The following is a 21,537-nucleotide window of genomic DNA, read 5'->3' on the forward strand; positions in this document are numbered from 1 at the left end:
CTGTAACTAGGCCACTCAGAAACATTCAATGTTGTCTTTGTAAGCAACTTCAGTGTATATTTAGCCTTGTGTTTTAGGTTATTGTCTTGCTGAAAGGTGAATTTGTCTCCCAGGGTCTGTTGGAAAGCAGACTGAACCAGGTTTTTCTCTAGGATTTTGCCTGTGCTTGGCTCTATTCTGTTTTGTTTTTTTGTGATTTTTTTACTCCCTAGTCCTTGCCGATGACAAGCATACCCATAACATGATGCAGCCACCACCATGCTTGAAAATATGAAGTGGTACTCAGTGATGTGTTGTGTTGGATATGCCACTAACAAAACACTTTGTATTCAGGACATAAAGTGCATTTCTTTGCCTAATGTTTTGCAGTTTTACTTTAGTGCCTTATTGCAGACAGGATGCATGTTTTTGAATATTTAGGTTAGTATTGTGAGGTAACTACAATGTTGGTCCATCCTCTGTTTTCTATCATAATAACTGTTTTTTGAGCAGTGTCCTTCCTCTCCGGCAGCTGAGTTAGGAAGGACACCTATATCTTTGTAGTGACTGCGTGTATTGATACACAATCCAAAGTGTAATTAATAACTTCACCATGCTCAAAGGGAATTTCAATGTCTGCTTTAAATTGTTTTACCCATGTACCAATAGATGCATTGGAAAACCTCCCTGGTCTTTGTGGTTGAATTTGTGTTTGAAATACACATCTCGACTGAGGGACCTTACAGATAATCATATGTGTTGGGTACAGAGATGAGGTAGTCATTCAAAAATCACGTTAAACACTATTATGTCCATGCAACTTATTATGTGACTTGTTAAGCACATTTTTACTCCTGAACTTATTTAGGCTTGCCATAACAAAGGGGTTGAATAATTATTTACTTAAAAACATTTCAGATTTATTAATTGGTAAAAATTTATAAAAACATAAATTCCACTTTGACATTATGGGGTATTGTGTGTAGGCCAGTGACACAAAATCTAAATGTAATAACTTTAAATTCAGGCAGTAACACAACAAAATGTGGAAAAAGTCAAGGGGTGATAATACTTTCTGAAGGCACTGTACCTCCATAAATGCCATTGTACGATCCCATTAAGTTTCAAAACTGAATTATCATGCTAAAACCCACATTATTTTGTTCAATGTAGTACCCATTTTGCAACCAAGTCTATCGGTCTCACAACATATGGGAGCAATTGAGGCATAAAAACAGCCATTGGGCCCCCTCCCCCACTCTTGTGGTTTTAGAGAGACAGTCCTGGCACCAACCGTACACACACACACACACACACACACACACACACACACACACACACACACACACACACACACACACACACACACACACACACACACACACACACACACACACAGCTTAGCTGCCTTGCTACAGTTAACAGCTTGTGTCTCTCTCACCAGAATGGATAGTGCTCATCTAAACATCATGTGTCAAACAGCAAAGTACCGGTCAAGTCATCATTACATGAGAGATAATCTCAGACACAGTTTTCATTAGGAAGTAGAGTAATGGCTAACCTTGCATAAATGCCGTTTTGTGATATGATATGACGAAATTGGATAAATAGATGCTTGAGTGACTGGATTTTGAATGCATTGTTTTCTCTTGATTCAACGTGCCCGCCACCCACCCGCTCTTCATCGATTCAATATTTCATGACCCTAAACCCGTCAAACCCACTCATCACTATTATAGATCTTCTACATTTGTATTATGACTGAATTGAGAAAACTGGACTGTAACCTGCGTACAACACAACATATTAATCCTATAGACAAGCTACGTTGTTTAGTTGATTATTTTTCACATTATTTGTTTTTAGACCTGTGTGTATCGCCTTTTCTCTCCCCTATTCAGCACTTTTGTTCCTATGGCATGCACTGCTCTTCATCATTGTAATCAACGCCATACTGTAGATCCATGTCCATTTGAATGAATATAGGAATTATCTGATTGTAACCTATACTCTTGTCTACAATAGTAATGAATGTAAATAGGAATTCCATGATTGTAGCCTACATGATCTCATACTCTCTCTCTCTCTCTACATTCATAGACTCCCAACACAAGCAGACCTCCCCACTCCCCAGCAGCAATGCCTCGGAGAAGTCGTGCTCCAAAACATCCGAGGTGGGGGACGACGTCCTGGGGGACTACGTAGTTGGCGAACGCGTCTGGGTCAACAGGGTCAAACCGGGCGTCATCGCCTACCTGGGCGAGACCCAGTTCGCCCCGGGACAGTGGGCTGGGGTGGTCCTCAACGACCTGTTGGGCAAAAATGACGGCTCTGTGGGCGGCGTGCGCTACTTTGAGTGCCAGCCACACCAGGGCATCTTCACGCGCCCCTCCAAGCTCACCAGGCAACCGGTGGGCGAAGGGAGCGACGGCCACTCTGCTGATTCCCTGACGGCTCAGAACCTGACGCTCCATGGCGTCAACGGGGCTTCGCCCGCTGGTCAGCGTGCGGTTATGCCACTCAGGGAAGGCATGCTCAACAGTTCGGTAAAGACGGGTAACGAGTCAGGTTCCAACATGTCCGACAGCGGCTCGGTCAAGAAAGGCGGGGATAAGGACCTTCGAGTGGGAGACCGCGTGCTGGTGAGTCCATGTCCACACACACACACACACACACACACACACACACACACACACACACACACACACACACACACACACACACAGTGTTGGGTTACCAGTATGGTTCAGACATAGTTTCTAGGTCAAGTATACTGAACACAAATATAAATGCAACATGTACATTTTTGGTCCCATGTTTGATGAACTGAAATAAAAGATCCCAGAAATTTTCCATATGCAAAAATAGCTTATTTCTCTCAAATGTTTTGTCTGAGACCAGCCACCCGGACAGCTGATGAAACTGTGGGTTTGTACAACCAAAGAATTTCTGCACAAACTGTCAGAAACCGTCTCAGGGATGCTCAGTTGCATGCTCGTCGTCCTCACCAGGGTCTTGATCTGACTGCAGTTTGGCGTCGTAACATTTACATTTAAGTCATTTAGCAGACGCTCTTATCCAGAGCGACTTATGCTCAGCTTCGATGGCCACTGGCACGCTGGAGAAGTGTGCTCTTCACAGATGAATCCCGGTTTCAACTGTACTGGACAGATGGCGTTGTGTGGGAAAGCAGTTTGCTAATGTCAACGTTGTGAACAGAGTACCCCATTGTGGAGGCGGGGATATGATATGGGCAGGCAAAAGCTACGGACAATGAACACAATTGCATTTTATCGATGGCAATTTGAATGCACAGATACAGTGACGAGATCCTGAGGCCCATTGTTGTACCATTCATCCGCCGCCATCACTTCATGTGTGACCGACCACCTTGATTCGGTCTTATGTAGCAAAATTTGATATTGTGTTTTTTTTTTTACATTGGATAAAAACAGAGACACAGAGCTACAACATGGTATATCATTCACTACATTTGAGAAATAATGGAAAGGTAATTCTGCTTTGAAAGTTGATAAACTTGTAACCTCACTTTTGAGAAAATGGCCTTTGAATGTTTTGATACCTACTGGAGAGCTCTTCTTTGTCTACACCCATTCAGCATCGTTCACACCCTCTTAAGCTTGAGCCCCCACCCAAACTCTTACCATTTTACTCACCCTAGCAGAGATGATTAGGCTGCTTTCATGTTATCCAGAGCGTTGGTGACGTTGGTGAAGCGTTTAATGACGCTTTTTTGCCAACTATTTACTGACACGGCCATATTCAACAGGTGTTGTGCATTCGTAAATTGAACAGTTATTCTACGCTATGGTACTCTCAGACGAGAGTGCTCTGAAATCGGAGTAGATGGCCAGACTGAATTTACGAATGCATCCGAAATGGTTACTTGCATAGTGGAGTCTTTTGTTAACCTCTCTTGGGTAGGGGGCAGTATTTTCACGGCCGGATGAAAAACGTACCCAAATTAAATGGCCTACTAATTAAATGGCCTACAGGAACTAGAATATGCATATTATTAGTAGATTTGGATAGGAAACACTCTGAAGTTTCCAAAACTGATTGAATGATGTCTGTGAGTATAACAGAACTCATATGGCAGGCAAAAACCTGAGAAAAATCCTACCAGGAAGTGGGAAATCTGATGCTGGTAGTCTATTCAAGTCTTTGCCTATCTAACACACAGTGACTTATGGTTCATTTTGCACTTCCTAAGGCTTCCACTAGATGTCAACAGTCTTTAGAACCTTGTTTCAGGCTTTTGCAGTGAACAGAGAGCGAACAAGAAGGCCGGGGAGTTGGTGACTCAGGGAAGGACATGAGTTTTGTGGCGCGCGTTCACATGAGGAGGTAGCTGTGTTCTAAAACGTTTTTCAAGACATTGGAATCGGCCGGTGGGAATATTATTGAAGTGTTATGTTAAAAAGGCCCTAAAGATTGATGCTATACAACGTTTGACATGTTTCAACTAACGTAAATATAACTTTTTTTTTTAATTATGGACTTTATCGAACAAAACAACATTTATTGTGGACCTGGGATTCCTGGAAGTGCCTTCTGATGAAGATCATCAAAGGTAAGTGAATATTTGTAATGCTATTTATGATTTTAGATGACTCCAAAATGGCGGGTATCTGTATTGCTTGATGTCTTTTTCTGAGCGCAGTTCTCAGATTATTGCAAAGTGTGCTTTCCCCGTGAAGCTTTTTTGAAATCTGTCACAGCGGTTGCATAAAGGAGATGTTCATCTATAATTCTTTGAATAACAGTTTAATATTTTATCAACGTTTATGATGAGTATTTTTGTAAATTGTTGTGCTGATTCAGCGGCAGTATTGGAGGCAAAATATTTTCTGAACATCACGCGGCAATGTAAAATGCTGTTTTTGGATATAAATATGAACTTGATCGAATAAAAAATGCATGTATTGTGTAACATGATGTCCTAGGAGTGTCATCTGATGAAGATCGTCAAAGGTTAGTCCATAATGTTAGCTGGTTTTCTGGTTTTTGTGACGCCTGTCCTTGCTAGGAAAATGGCTGTGTGGTTTTTCTTGTGTTGGAACTGTCCTAACATAATCTAACTTTATGCTTTCGCCGTAAAGCCTTTTTGAAATCGGACAATGTGGTTACATTAACCTCTCTAGGGCAGGTGGCACCAAATCGTCCCACCTACGTAACAGCCAGTTGAATCCTGTGGCGCGATATTCAAATACCTTAGAAATGCTATTACTTCAATTTCTCAAACATATGACTATTTTACAGCATTTTAAAGACAAGACTCTCGTTAATCTAACCACACAGTCCGATTTCAAAAAGGCTTTACAACGAAAGCAAAACATTAGATTATGTCATCAGAGTACCCAGCCAGAAATAATCAGACACCCATTTTTCAAGCTAGCATATAATGTCACAAAAACCCAGAAGACAGCTAAATGCAGCACTAACCTTTGATGATCTTCATCAGATGACACACCTAGGACATTATGTTATACAATACATGCATGTTTTGTTCAATCAAGTTCATATTTATACCAAAAACCAGCTTTTTACATTAGCATGTGACGTTCAGAACTAGCATACCCCCCGCAAACTTCCGGCGAATTTACTAACAATTTACTAAATTACTCACGATAAACGTTCACAAAAAGCATAATAATTATTTTAAGAATTATAGATACAGAACTCCTCAATGCACTCGATATGTCCGATTTTAAAATAGCTTTTCGGTGAAAGCACATTTTGCAATATTCTAAGTAGATTGCCCGGCATCACAGGGCTAGCTATTTAGACACCCAGCAAGTTTAGCCTTCACCAAACTCCGATTTACTATTAGAAAAGTTTGATTATCTTTGGTGTTCTTCGTCAGAATGCACTCCCAGGACTTCTACTTCAATAACAAATGTTGGTTTGGTCCCAAATAATCCATAGTTATGTTCCAACAGCGGCGTTTTGTTCGTGCGTTCAAGACACTATCCGAATGGTAAATAAGGGTCACGCGCACGGCGCATTTCGTGACAAAAGATTTCTAAATATTTCATTACCGTACTTCGAAGCATGTCAACCGCTGTTTAAAATCAATTTTTATGCCATTTTTCTCGGAAAAAAGTGATAATATTCCGACCGGGAATCTGCAATTAGGTAAACAGACGAAAGAAAATACAGCATTGGGTCGACTCGGGCACGCGCCTAAGCCCTTTGTCCTCTGATCGGCCACTTGGCAAAGGCGATAATATGTTTCAGCCTGGGGCTGCCTCGATATCGTTCAGCTTTTTCCCGGGCTCTGAGAGCCTATGGGAGCCGTAGGAAGTGTCACGTTACAGCTAAGATCCACAGTTTTCAATAAACAGAGGCAAGAACAACAACACCTTGTCAGACAGGCCACTTCCTGCATGAAATCTTCTCAGGTTTTTGCCTGCCATATGAGTTCTGTTATACTCTCCATTCAAACAGTTTTAGAAACTTTAGGGTGTTTTCTATCCAAAGCCAATAATTATATGCATATTCTAGTTACTGGGCAGGAGTAGTAACCAGATTAAATCGGGTACGTTATTTATCCGGCCGTGTAAATACTGCCCCCTAACAGGTTAAGGAGACGTGTATCTTTAAAATGGTGTAAAATAGTCGTATGTTTGAGAACTTTGAATTATGACCTCCCCAAGAGAGGTTAAGACATGTCGCTAGCTAGGTAAACAATGAACCATAATCAAAACTCATGACGTTACTACCCTGCATGAATCTGCAGGTAGCTAACCAGCGTCTATCAACAGTTGTCGCAGTGACATTCTATTGAAATGGATACTTGCATAGTGGAGTCTTTTGTTAAGACATGTAGCTAGCCAGCTAAACAATGAACCAGAATCACAACTCATGACATTACTACCATGTATGAATCTGCAGATAGCTAACCAATATCTGAAAATGTAGCTGTCGGATGCCATGGTTGCTCTTAGTTTGAAGATGTAATCTGGAGACAGGTGTTTTCTCCATCTCCTTAGCTATCATACTTGAATTCCACTGATTTCAAAACTCGGTCCTACAGAAGGTGGAGAGCCACACTTATGCAGTTTTACTATGCGATACATTTTTCAAAAATACGCATTAGACAGGATTACCTAGACATACTTTCCAGCTCAAATACACAGAAGCGTGCCATATGGCAGACCAATCCAAACTCATCTTTGGCATGTCCAGCCCAATCATTATCTCAGCCATTCATGGCTAGCGGGAAGGTTGCCGCTTTTTCCATGGCTAAACCAACTAGGCTCATAATTTAACAATTTTATTCGTATTTACAGATGGCATACAAGTTTGTTATTAAGGCACATGAAAGTTCACATGTTCGAGAAGAGATTTCTGCCAAAAAACACATTTTGATTTAAAAAAAAGTATACTTTCAAATGGCTCTCCTGTGAAGTAGTGACCCACGACATACGCCTAGTTTCCTGAAACGGGTCACATGTTTCAGCAAGAAAATGCACGGCCCCATGTCGCAAGGATCTGTACACAATTCCCATTTCTTCCATGGCCTGTATACTCATCAGACATGTCACCCATTGAGCATGTTTGTGATGCTCTGGATCGACATGTACTGCAGCATGTTCCAGTTCCCACTAATATCCAGGAGTGGGACAACATTCCACAGGCCACAACCAACAGCCTGATAAGCTCAATGCGAAGGAGATGCGTCGCGCTGCATGAGGCAAATGGTGGTCACACCGGACACTGACTGGTTTTCTGAGTCAAATGAAATCCATAGATTAGGGCCCAATGAAATAATTTCAATTGACTAATTTCCTTATATATGAACTGTAACTCAGTAAAATCTTAGAAATTGTTGCATTTTGCGTTTACATTTTTGTTCCCATTTTGCAACTTTCATACCCACATAGTATCAAGACAAAACCACTTTTGAAAAAACAATGTGTAAATGTTTTTCACTGTGTGGAAACAGATGATGGAAAATTATGTTGTTGACATGAAGAGCACGTTTGCTTTGACCCTCGCTCCACGAAAACAATGACCAAAAATTATGAAAGTTCAATCCTAACTTATTATGATTTACCTGTAAATCTGCTATCTTTTTTGATCATTCTGAAAGTCTGAGAAACCAGACCTGGACTGATTCTGCACTCCCACAAAAGGTCAAGGACTGCCGTTTACACAATGTTCTTTCAACCAAACCACACTCTCTAAACAACAATTGGGTCACATTGCCATTCATTTACCGTTGGGTTACGCTAAATGCTCAGTTTTGTCAATCACATTGGATTACTGTCAGGAGATCCCACCGCTGACATCATTTTACCTTGCTTCTCCACTCTGCTCTAACTCACAGCTATTCTGTGAGTGTGTTGGTCAATATGGATACTGGATAGGGATTTGTGAAACTTGTTTCAAAATTGTCAGCCTCTCTTGCAATATTGATATTGTGTATTTTGGTGCTCTACTTTTCAATCTTGATGCTTTGTGATAGGCTCTGACTTGTATTCCAATTTTGTACACAATACACAATGGTAATCTCAAACTCCTGCAAGAGTAGAAAATATTGTTTTCGAGAAATCCCTGAAAGGTTTATCAAAAGTATTACATTTGAATGCATAAATGCAGCTGTAATTGCTGTGGTTTCTCATGTCTGACCATAGTTTTTAACCACTTGCCATGGACTCCACCTTCCATGCTCTCTATGGATATAAGTATGTTTTCGCTAAAGCCTTCCCAACAGCCTCTGCCCACTAGAACTACTCATCAACCAGCACCAGCTTTCAAGGCCCTAAGCTGTGAGGTTGAAACACTGAGTAATCAGTTGTTACCACTGGGATTAACATTGAGTAGTACCTAAATGACAAGGTAGCACCATGCCTATTCCTTCATGGGTTGTAATGGGGATCTGAAGGCCTAATGGACGCTCAGTCACTAACATCCCCTGCCTAGTTAGAAGGATCGTGTTATCAGGGGTTTGGGACATAATGAAGTCTGTGTCCAAAATGGCACCCTATTCCCCTTTGTCCATAAGGCTCTAGTCAAAAGAAGGGCACTATAGGGAATAAGGAGCCATTTGGGAGGCACCCATAGACAATCCAGACGACCCTGTTAGTCAGAGACGGAGATCCCTCATCATTAGAGGGAAGACAAATGCTTTCTGAAAAGAGAGAACTTCTGTCGCCAAATATACATGAGTAACGTCTCATGTTGCTCTAGCTTTGATCTATGTTAAAGGACCACCCAGAGCCTGCATGGGATCGTTTTGTTGTAGTCGGCCATGTTATGATAACTTCACTGGAGGGAACTTCTACAGCTGTAGATTAGGGAGGAGTTTTTTGACTAATTTAGTCTTGACAAGAGTTGTTTGACTTATACTTCATACATATTTCAGAACCATTTTGCGACTTTCAGGGTTGAAGGATTAACATGGTTGTAAAAGTTTTGCTCACTGTCACACCCTGACCTGGTTCACCTGTCCTTGTGATTGTCTCCAACCCCTCCAGGTGTCCCTTATTATCCCCGGTGTATACATCCCTGTGTTTCCTGTCTCTCTGTGCCAGTTCGTCTTGTTTGCCGAGTCAACCAGTGCTTTTCCTTGCTCCTATTTTTCCCAGTCTCTGTTTGTTTCTAGTCCTCCTGGTGTTGACCCTTGCCTGTCCTGACTCCGAACCCACCTGCCTGACCACTCTGTCTGTTCTGACTACCAGCCTGCCTATCCCCTTGTACTATTTTTGGATTCAGATCTGGTTTCTGACTCCTGCCTGGCCTGACCTCGAGATTGCCTATCGTCTGGTACTGTTTGGACTCAACCGTCTGCCTCCTGTGTCTGCATTTGGGTCTCGCCTTGTGTCCTTATAGCTCACTGCTTTTTAAGACCACTATCTTGTCAAGTAACCAGCGACTAACCCCACTTCTAGAGGCGTCTGGCTATAGCCTCTTACTGTAATGAATGGCAGTCTATGCACACTCTACCCAAACACAAACGTGTTTCAGGGTCACACAGAGTGTTTCTTGGTAGTTTTAAACAAATCTACATTGAAACCAAAGTCTACACCTCACATACATGGTTATTTTTTTATTTCATTTAATCTTTATTTAACTATGGGGGAACTGTACCATGTCAGATATAGAGTTGAATTGTATTCAATTTTGAGTTTGCATCCAAATATTACACTTTATATACAGTTGAAGTTGGAAGTTCACATACACTTAGGTTGGAGTCATTAAAACGTGTCTTTCAACCACGCCACAAATTTCTTGTTAACAAACTATAGTTGTGGCAAGTCGGTTAGGACATCTACTTTGTGCATGACACAGATAATATTTCCAACAATTGTTTACAGACAGATTATTTCACTTTTAATTCACTGTATCACAATTCCAGTGGGTCAGAAGTTTACATACACTAAGTTGACTGTGCCTTTAAACAGCTTGTAAAATTCCCGAAAATTATGTCATGGCTTTAGAAGCTTCTGATAGGCTAATTGACATCATTTGAGTCAATTGGAGGTGTACCTGTGGATGTATTTCAAGGCCTACCTTCAAACTCAGTGCCTCTTTGCTTGACATCATGGGAAAATCAAAAGAAATCAGCCAAGACCTCAAAAAAAAAAACTTTAGACCTCCACAAGTCTGGTTCTTCCTTGGGAGCAATTTCCAAAAACCTGAAGTTACCATGTTCATCTGTACAAACAATAGTACGCAAGTATAAGCACCATAGGACCACGCAGCCGTCATAACGCTCAGGAAGGAGACGCGTGCTGTCTCCTAGAGATGAACGTACTTTGGTGCAAAAAGTGCAAATCAATCCCAGAACAACAGCAAATGACCTTGTGAAGATGCTGGAGGAAACAGGTACAAAAGTATCTATATCCACAGTAAAACGAGTCCGATATCGACATAACCTGAAAGGCCGCGCAGCAAGGAAGAAGCCACTGCTCCAAAACCGCCATAAAAAAAGCCAGACTACGGTATGCAACTGCACATGGGGACAAAGATCGTACTTTTTGGATAAATGTCCTCTGGTCTGATGAAACAAAAATAGAACTGGTTGGCCATAATGACCATGCTTATGTTTGGAGGAAAAAGGGGGAGGCTTGCAAGCCGAAGAACACCATCCCAACTGTGAAGCATGGGGGTGGCAGCATCATGTTGTGGTGGGGCTTTGCTGCAGGAGGGACTGGTGTACTTCACAAAATAGATGGCATCATGAGGCAGTAAAATTATGTGGATATATTGAAGCAACATCTCAAGACATCAGTCAGGAAGTTAAAGCTTGGGTCGCAAATGGGTCTTCCAAATGCACAATGACCCCAAGCATACTTCCAAAGTTGTGTCAAAATGGCTTAAGGACAACAAAGTCAAGGTATTAGAGGGCCATCACAAAGTCCTGACCCCAATCCTACAGAACATTTGTGGGCAGAACTGAAAATGCATGTGCGAGCAAGGAGGCCTACAAACCTGACTCAGTTACACCAGCTCTGTCAGGAGGAATGGGCCAAAATTCACCCAACTTATTGTGGGAAGCTTGTGGAAGGCTACCCAAAACGTTTGACCCAAGTTAAACAATTTAAAAACAATGCTACCAAATACTAATTGAGTGTATGTAAACGTCTTACCGACTGGGAATGTGATGAAATAAATAAAAGCTGAAATAAATCATTCTCTCTACTATAATTCTGACATTTCACATTCTTAAAATAAAGTGGTGATCCTAACTGACCTAAGACAGGGAATCTTTACTAGGATTAAATGTCAGGAATTGTGAAAAACTGAGTTTGAATGTATTTGCCTAAGGTGTATGTAAACTTCCGACTTCAACTGTATACTTCAAAATATGTGAACACAGCAAAAAAACGAAAGCAGCAGGTGACGGGTTTGTTTGTGTAAATGCAGATCAGAGGTTCGCGCGGTGGTAGTCTTTTTATGATTCTGCACATCAGTCTTATGCAATGAATTATTGATTGATTGTCACGGTTGTCGTCGGTGAAGGAGGACCAAAACGCAGCAGGTACGTGTAGGCTCATCTTGACGTTTATTTATTTTCAAAATGAACATACAAAAATAACAAAACGAAATACGATCGACAAAAAACAGTCTGGCTAGGCATAAGGCTAAGCACAGAACAATCACCCACCCTGAACCACATAAAACAAATACCCTCTGCCACGTCCTGACCAAACTACAATACTAATTAACCCTTATACTGGCCAGGACGTGACAGTACCCCCCCCCTTAAAGGTGCTAACCCCGGAAGCACCTTTAAAACAAAACAAAAACAACAACCCCAAACAACAAAACAAAAATTCCCCTCTACTAAAGGGAGGGAAGGGAGGGTGGCTGCCGTCAACGACGGCACTGTGCTACACCCCCCCTCCCCAACCCACCTATATCAGGAGGTGGCTCCGGTTCTGGCCGTTCCAGGCAGTCGGGCCACTCTGGCAGTTCGGGGCAGTCTGGCCAGTCTGGCCGCTCGGGACAGTCTGGGCAGTCTGGCAGTTCGGGACAGTCTGGGCAGTCTGGCAGTTCGGGACAGTCTGGGCAGTCTGGCAGTTCGGGACAGTCTGGGCAGTCTGGCAGTTCGGGACAGTCTGGCAGTTCGGGACAGTCTGGGCAGTCTGGCAGTTCGGGACAGTCTGGGCAGTCTGGCCACTCCGGCAGTTCGGGGCAGTCTGGCCACTCCGGCAGTTCAGGGCAGTCTGGCCACTCCGGCAGTTCAGGGCAGTCTGGCCACTCCGGCAGTTCAGGGCAGTCTGGCCACTCCGGCAGTTCAGGGCAGTCTGGCCACTCCGGCAGTTCAGGGCAGTCTGGCCACTCCGGCAGTTCAGCGCAGTCTGGCCACTCCGGCAGTTCAGGGCAGTCTGGCCACTCCGGCAGTTCAGGGCAGTCTGGCCACTCCGGCAGTTCAGCGCAGTCTGGCCACTCCGGCGACTGTTCACTGGCGGGCAGCTCCGACGACTGTTGACTGGCGGGCAGCTCCGACGACTGCTGACTGGCGGGCAGCTCCGACGACTGTTGACTGGCGGGCAGCTCCGACGACTGTTGACTGGCGGGAAGCTCCGACGACTGTTGACTGGCGGGCAGCTCCGACGACTGTTGACTGGCGGGCAGCTCCGACGACTGTTGACTGGCGGGCAGCTCCGACGACTGTTGACTGGCGGGTAGCTCCGACGACTGTTGACTGGCGGGCAGCTCTGACGACTGTTGACTGGCGAGGCTGGGTTTACGCACTTGAAGGCTAGTGCGGGGAGCGGGAACAGGACGAGTCGGACTGGGTTGACGCACTTCCGGGTCCGCACGAGAGACAGGAGCTGAAAACCCAGGGCTATGGAGGCGCACAGTCGGTCTAGATCTTACCTCCTGCACAACCCGCCTTGGCTGGATGGAACTAGTAGCCCTGTACGAGCGGGGTGCTCGTACAGGGCAGACTGGGCTGTGCAGGGGCCTGATGGTAGCCGTGCATAGAGCGGGAGTTGGGTAGCCTGGTCCTCGGAGGCGTACCGGCAACCAGATGCGCTGCGCAGGCATCCTCCTACCAGGCTGGATGCCCGCTCTAGCACGGCACCTGCGAGGGGCTGGAATAACTCGCACCGGACTGTGCGAGCGTATGGGTGAGAGAGTGCGCTCCTCAACGAAACATAGCGCTCTCCACCCCATACGCTCCTCCATATAACCATGGGTAGCTGGCTTCCGGCTCTTCCTACGCCTAGCCAAACTACCCGTGTGCCCCCCCCAAAAAATGTATTGGGGGTGCCTCTCGTGCTTCTCCCTCAGCGCGTCCATGGCCTCGTACCTCCGCCTCTCTGCCTTGGCTGCCTCAATTTCCCACTGCGGGCGGCGATAATCCCCAGCCTGGTGCCAAGGTCCGGCCCCGTCCAGAACTTCCTCCCAGGTCCACTTCTCCCGCCAGTCCAACTCGAAGTCCCTCTGCTCCTTCCTCTGCTGCTTGGTCCATCGTTGGTGGGTGATTCTGTCACGGTTGTCGTCGGTGAAGGAGGACCAAAACGCAGCAGGTACGTGTAGGCTCATCTTGACGTTTATTTATTTTCAAAATGAACATACAAAAATAACAAAACGAAATACGATCGACAAAAAACAGTCTGGCTAGGCATAAGGCTAAGCACAGAACAATCACCCACCCTGAACCACATAAAACAAATACCCTCTGCCACGTCCTGACCAAACTACAATACTAATTAACCCTTATACTGGCCACTACGTGACATTGATTCAGTGTGTGTTATTGATGACCACTGCTATTAGCACCATACTCATGAAAAATTTGTTTAAAATTAGCCATAATAATATTAATACTAAAGCTTATTTAAACGAAAATCATAAATAATTTACATAATTTAGCAGACACTCTTATCCAGAACAACTTACTTATTGGTCTCCCATGGGAATCAAACCCACAACCCTGGCGTTGAAAGCACCATGCTCTACCAATTGAGCCACACATCACCATAATAACCAAGGTTTCTTACAAGTGTATATGGTTACGCTTGTTTTTAATCTGTGAGAGACACGCTACCACTGGTGGAAAGAGGCTGTATGGCACACAATGAGTTGCTTAATGCATGCTTTACGTCACGATGTAACGTGCAGCGTCAGAGGGGTCCGTTCTTTTTCATATTTTCTCGTATACTATTGGTCTATTTCCACGTCAATCAACGCTTCAATAGAAACGTAGCTAACACCCCGGATTTTGATGCTTACACAGTCGCTACAGTCCCATTAGTTTTCATTGCAGCCTCGTTTGAATGCTGCGGTTACGAATGAATGTGTACGCAATACCGTTAGGTAGCAGTAGCCAACTAAAAATATCAAACGTTTTAGACTTTATTCTCAAAATACATTATTCTCAAAATTGTATTTTGATTTTATTATGGAAATATTGCGACTATTCACCAAATTGAATTTGGACATTTATTCTCAAAATTTCAACTCTCAAAGTATTTCGAGTTTTTTAAGTACTATAAGTGCAACAACAAAAAACTCCAAGCACCACCACGCATCACCGTTTATTTTTTACCTTCACTTGGCACTAATACTCTTCCGTAATGCAGTGAATCTGTGCAAAATAACCCGTAAATAACATTTAACCATCTCTATTAATTATGTTTTATTGATGTATATTTCACTATCTGCGTAGCACAATAACACAGTTGGTGGAAGTTATATATTTTTTGAATGCAAGGCAAACTAACTGACTCATAGGACTGGTCTTACACATCCTCAGTATGATGTCTTAAGGGTTACACTTCATTTCACCTAACTGTGTCTAACCTCCATTTGAAATCATAGACAAATATATCACAGCCTAGTGCCCTGGTGTAGCTCTCTGTGTCTTGGCACTAAAACTGAGTCGCTTTGAGTCACATCTCAGGCCAACTTTCAGATAAACAGGAAGTTAGAGAGGCAGTAGCCAAGAGGAGTCTTACAGTACGTTGCTGACTAACTGTCTCTGCACTGCTGGCAGGCACACTCAGGCTTTAATCTGTGAATCCTTATGCAGTCATCCATCCATTCAACTGGCATCACAAGCAGCCCACTACTGTGTTTTGCCTCATGGCTTTCACACTTTGCGTCACAGTTTTCCATCACAGTTCTCTCGAAAATGGACAGGTTAGGGATGGAAGGGAACACTCAGATAACAGTGAACCAGCAAGATCTCCTATTTTGTCAACCCAGGTCAATGTCTTCTCCTTATGTTTTGACAAGCTAGGTTGTGGTCTATTTCACACAGTATGTTTTCCTTGGTGTGAAAGCTGTTTTGGACATGGTCTGTCATGCTGTGCAGGTTTAGGGAAAGGGGAATACCTAGTCAGTTGTAAAACTGAAATGTGTCTTCCATATTTAACCCAACCCCTCTGAATCAGAGAGGTGTGGGGGGCTACCTTAATTGACATCCACATCATTGACACCAGGGGAACAGTGGATAAACTGCCTTGCTCAGGGGCAGAATGGCAGATTTTTACCTTGTCAGCTCAGGGATTTGATCTTGCAACCTTGCGGTTACTAGTCCAACGCTCTAACCACTAGGCTACCTTCCGTCCCTATAAGTAAACAAAGTGAGTTAGGAAGAGAAGATTCAACATTCTTTGGGAGTGTTTTTGTTATCTCTATGTAGATTCACGGGTGATGAATCTGTCTGTCTGCCACGTCAAGCTGGAGCTTCTCTTCTCAGAGGAAGTGAGGATGTTACAGTGACAGTACTTGTATTTCACGTACAAATGTGCACCATATGTGGATGAGAAGGAGTGGAAGTCAGAGATATTTAACCTGTTTTGACTGACATTGTGTAACGGTTGTCTTCATAAATGGACCAAGGCGCAGCAGGTATGTGAATACTCATGGTTTTTTTATTACCAAAAAAGAGTAAAAGCATCCACTTGAAAAAACAATAAAGGTGACAACAGTAACAGTTTTACAGGCTATAAACGCAGTGCAAAAACAACCACCCACAAACCCCAGTGACAAACATACTCCTACATATATGACTCCTAATCAGGAACAACGATCCCCAGCTGTTCCTGATCAGGAGTCACAAGACACACAGAACATTCAAACACACCCACAAGACTGCCACGTCCTGACCCCCAAACTACTACAACAGCTCCATCTGCTGGTCAGGACGTGACAGTACCCCCCCCTCAAGGTGCAGACCCCGGAATGCACCTAACAACAACAAAAAAACACCAACAAACAAAATCCCCAACAAAACCCATAAACACTAACCCTTAAACAATAAGGGAGTGAAGGGAGGGTGGTTGCCGTCAACGACAGCACTGTGCTACACCCTCCCTCCCCAACCCACCTATCCTGGAGGTGGCTCAGGTGCAGGCCGTGGACCTCGCTCCACCCTCGGCGTCGCCCACTTTGATGGCGCCGATAGCTGCGCCGGGCAGACGGGCCACTCGGGCTGGACCGGAGGGCAGAAGGGCCCCTCGGGCTGGGCCGGAGGGCAGGAGGGCCACTCGGGCTGGGCCGGAGGGCAGGAGGGTCACTCGGGCTGGACCGGAGGGCAGGAGGGCCACTCGGGCTGGACCGGAGGGCAGGAGGGCCACTCGGGCTGGACCGGAGGGCAGTCTGGCCACTCGGGCTGGACCGGAGGGCAGTCTGGCCACTCGGGCTGGACCGGAGGGCAGTCTGGCCACTCGGGCTGGACCGGAGGGCAGTCTGGCCACTCTGGCAGTTCAGGGCAGTCTGGCCACTCTGGCAGTTCAGGGCAGTCTGGCCACTCTGGCAGTTCAGGGCAGGCTGGTGACTGTTGACTGGCGGGCAGCTCTGGTGACTGTTGACTGGCAGGCAGCTCTGGTGACTGTTGACTGGCGGGCAGCTCTAGTGACTGTTGACTGGCGGGCAGCTCTGGTGACTGTTGACTGGCGGGCAGCTCTGGTGACCGTTGACTGGTGGGCAGCTCTGGTGACTGTTGACTGGCGGGCAGCTCTGGTGACCGTTGACTGGTGGGCAGCTCTGGTGACTGTTGACTGGCGGGCAGCTCTGGTGACTGTTGACTGGCGAGGCTGGGCTGACACACTAGACTCCTGATGCGTGGGGCTGGTATTGGACGTGCCAGCCTGGAGACACGCACCTCCATGCTAGTGCGTCTAGCGGGAAACACCGGACCGAAAGGGCGCACTGGCGGTCTTGAGTGCAGGGTTGGCATCACCCCTTCCGGCTCGATGCTCCCCTTGCCCTGGCACCTGCGGGGCGCTGGTACTGGGCGAACTGGGCTGTGCATCCGTATAGGCGAGATGGTGCGTACCATAGCGTAACATGGCGCCCTCCACCTCATATGCACCTCCCTGTAGTCATGGGTAGCTGGCTTACGGCTCTTCCCTGGCCTGGCCAAGCTACCCGTGTGCCCCCCCAGAAAAATTTCTTGGGGGTGCCTCTCCGGCTTCCTCGCCAGCCGTGTTCCAGCATAACATTCATGTTGGTTCCTCTGTCCAGCTGCCTCCACTCTCCTGAGTGCCTCCACCTGTTCCCATGGGAGGCGATCCCTTCCGGCCAGGATCTCTTCCCAGGTGTAGGCTCCCTTGCCATCCAGGACGTTCTCCCATGTCCATTCCTCCCTTTTTCTCTCCTGTGGCTTCCTCCTCTTCTGCTGCTTGGTCCTTTGGTGGGTGGTTCTGTAACGGTTGTCTTCATAAATGGACCAAGGCGCAGCAGGTATGTGAATACTCATGGTTTTTTATTACCAAAAAAGAGTAAAAGCATCCACTTGAAAAAAACAATAAAGGTGACAACAGTAACAGTTTTACAGGCTATAAACGCAGTGCAAAAACAACCACCCACAAACCCCAGTGACAAACATACTCCTACATATATGACTCCCAATCAGGAACAACGATCCCCAGCTGTTCCTGATCAGGAGTCACAAGACACACAGAACATTCAAACACACCCACAAGACTGCCACGTCCTGACCCCCAAACTACTACAACAGCTCCATCTGCTGGTCAGGACGTGACACATTGACATTGATGATGACTATCATTATTAATATTTATTAATAATAATTATTAATAAATAATTATATCTAATACATATTATATTATAATATTTATAATTATTTATATGTATTATAATAAATAACGTTTATTATTTATTATAAACATGTATTCATCGATCAATTCAATCGATCAATTAATCGATCAACCCTTAACATTCATTGTGCAGTTTTTATCCTCAAACATCAGCAGTAAGTTCTTAAAACACGTCATGACAAGACAACCTACAGCACAACTGATTTGTATGAATGTGATGAATTCACTGGAAACTGCTCTGTGCTGACAATGCCATGCTATCCATAAGGGCAGTGTGCTGTAAGTAAGTTATGCCTTTTTCTCTTTCCATAAAGGCAATTACTGTAGGTTCTTCTCTAGCCCACTCACAAAAGGCCTCTGTGTCCCGGGATCAGTCTGGAGAAGATGTGACTCAAAACAAGATGGCAGTAGTCATGAGTCAGATGTTGGGTAGTGAACAAAGCACTATTCTCCACCAACTCATTTCAGTGACAGACATTGTCCATCTCTACTACATTCACACACAACATTTTTTTTATGATTGTGGATAACACTCTCTTTGAATTCCCTCTACCTCATTATAATGTATTATAACGCTATGAGAATGGTGTGAGGGCATTATAACACTTTACTTCATAAGGTATTATACAGCCTTGTCATAATGCTCTATAGATATAGATGTTAACGAGTAATTATTAGGGCCTATTTCATGGAGAGTCCTTATTTGCATTATGCGTAGCTCATAAGATTTTATAAATGTGCTTATAATCCATTATAAAGACAGTATTAATAGGAAGTTTTACCAAGTTGGGAAATGGAGTGTATTTTTTCCAGTAAATAAGCCTTGTGGAGCAATAACATCTCAGTCTTTGTTATTTGCATTTGTGTTGTCATCATACCATTTAGAAAACAATATCTTCTCACAGCCAGAAGTGGAATCAATATGGCTGTCTGTGAAAGAACAGGAGAGTCCTTTAGGGGATTGAAAAAAGAGTGAAAGCTATACCAGGTTTTGCCATCAGATGAATTCAGACTGAATTTCATTGTTCTGCTCCTAGGAGTGCTTTGAGTAAGAGATACACACTGGCATGGATGATATCATTGTTTGGCCTCTAGGATGATGACCATGATGACATAATGTGTGTGTTTATCATGTTTATAAAAAAAATCCTGTATATTTGTTGTTTATGTGGAAAGAGATATGATATCGAATCGATCATTGAGAATTTGTATTTATATTGGTTTATTTGTATATTTTGGTTTCGTGAAGATCAAGGAGAGGTTATTTCACTCATTGGCGATTGTTAGGTTATTGTTTAGGGGTTGGGCAGATGACTTAAACATTTTAATCAGTTGTTGATTACAGATTACATGGCAACGAAAGTAATAAGTAACATAATGCATTGGATTACTCATTTATTACTCTTAAAGGAGTATTCAAAATAATCTGATTACATTTGGATTACTTCCATTTCTATCACTCGGATTCTTTTAATTAAAAACGTGCCCCTAACATTCAATAGAAAAACAAAGAAACACAATATCAAGTAATCTAAAACTCTTTTTATCTAAAACTCTTCACATTTCATGTTGCTGCTGGATTATTTTCCTGCTGTAGAAAACTGGCTCAAATTAAGATCCTACATCTGTATGTGCTAACAGTGGGTTTACATTAAATACACAGAAATGTCACGACTTCAGCCGAAGTTCGGTCCATACTGGACTCGAGGCATCGGGCGAGGGGCCTTCAGTAGCTCGTGGAGTGGGAGGGGTAAGGTCCGGAGGAGAGATGCTGGGTGCCGGTGGAGGACATGTTGGACCCTTCGATGCTGTGGGAGTTCCACCATCTCCATCCGGATCGCCCTGCACCTCGTCCTCCGGGTCGTCCCCGAGGCCGGCGTCGGCGCGCTGCTGGAGCCACGCGTCGGGGGGGGGGGGGGTACTGTCACGACTTCAGCCGAATTCAGCTCCTCTCCTTGTTCAGTCGGCGTCGCCGGTCTACTAGCCATCGCCGATCCACTTTTCATTTTCCATTTGTTTTGTCTTTGTTTCTACACACCTGTTTTTCATTCCCCTAATTATTGTTCATGTATTTAACCCTCTGTTTCTCCCATGGTGTTGTGCGGGATTGTTTTATGTCATGTTTGGTAATGTTGGTAACTGGTTATTTCGACGGGTGCTGTTTTTTTACAAACAAGCGTTCGTAAAAGTTGATGTTCGTATGTTTGTGTTTGGGCAAGTGTAGTGTTTTACCTTGCACCATTCATTATTCTGAGTAAAGTTACGTTGCTCCCAATTCTCTGCTCTCCTGCGCCTGACTGCATACACCAGCTACACCCACTATTATGACAAGAGAAAAAAAAGGGATATATTGATGCGCACTTTTTTCCATTGTTACAGACAGAGGTGGTATCAGCTCTACCTGTGCTTTTCCACGGTTATAGTGGATGTACTTCTAGCCAACTCGGGCTACGTAAGTACTGTTGCTTATATGTGAATTTCATTTCGGAGCACGCTAGATGCATGTTGGATATGGTTGGGTCGGATTTTCCCAGAGAATCTCGTTTTCTCGTGAGTTCAGGTCTCAGCGCGAGTGACGTCACCTGATTGAAACGCTATTAGCGCGCACCACCGCTAACTAACTAGCCATTTCACATCGGTTACAATGGCATTCCAAAACACTGAAAATGGAACTCTGTTTGCATCGGTACACTGTTTGTAGATGATTGAACGTTTCTTAATCATCAGTCTGCCTGATCGCACTAGTGTAACCGGCTGTGACCTTTTCAGACAATGTAGGCCATATCAGCTTTTTCAGTCATGCACGATTACACATCAGCTCCGTCGCTCCGTTGTCAACTCCGATGTCTCCCCATGCAACACCAAGATGCCTGTCTGATTTCACCCTTATGTGTCTACGTCCTTTAGTGTCACTATGGGATACATGCATAACATCCCAATCCCACCTTCTAAAAAGGCAACACTCCATTGTCACTGAAAGTAGCCCAATGGTTATTGTTAC

The 21,537-nt window shown here is 44.3% G+C and overlaps 1 protein-coding gene across 4 annotated transcripts in view; it reads left to right on the forward strand.

Moving 5' to 3' along the window:
- The window catches only part of LOC115148593 (CAP-Gly domain-containing linker protein 2), an 83,353-nt gene that overhangs the window by 11,584 nt on the left and 50,232 nt on the right, over positions 1-21,537 (forward strand). For all 4 annotated transcript variants that reach the window (XM_029690624.1, XM_029690625.1, XM_029690626.1 and 1 more), the window contains exon 3: positions 2,080-2,621. In XM_029690624.1, the coding sequence (XP_029546484.1) occupies positions 2,080-2,621 (542 nt within the window). The remainder of the gene's footprint in view (positions 1-2,079; positions 2,622-21,537) is intronic.

The sequence above is a fragment of the Salmo trutta genome, chromosome 15 (genome assembly GCF_901001165.1).
Source record: "Salmo trutta chromosome 15, fSalTru1.1, whole genome shotgun sequence".
Classification (NCBI taxonomy): domain Eukaryota; kingdom Metazoa; phylum Chordata; class Actinopteri; order Salmoniformes; family Salmonidae; genus Salmo; species Salmo trutta.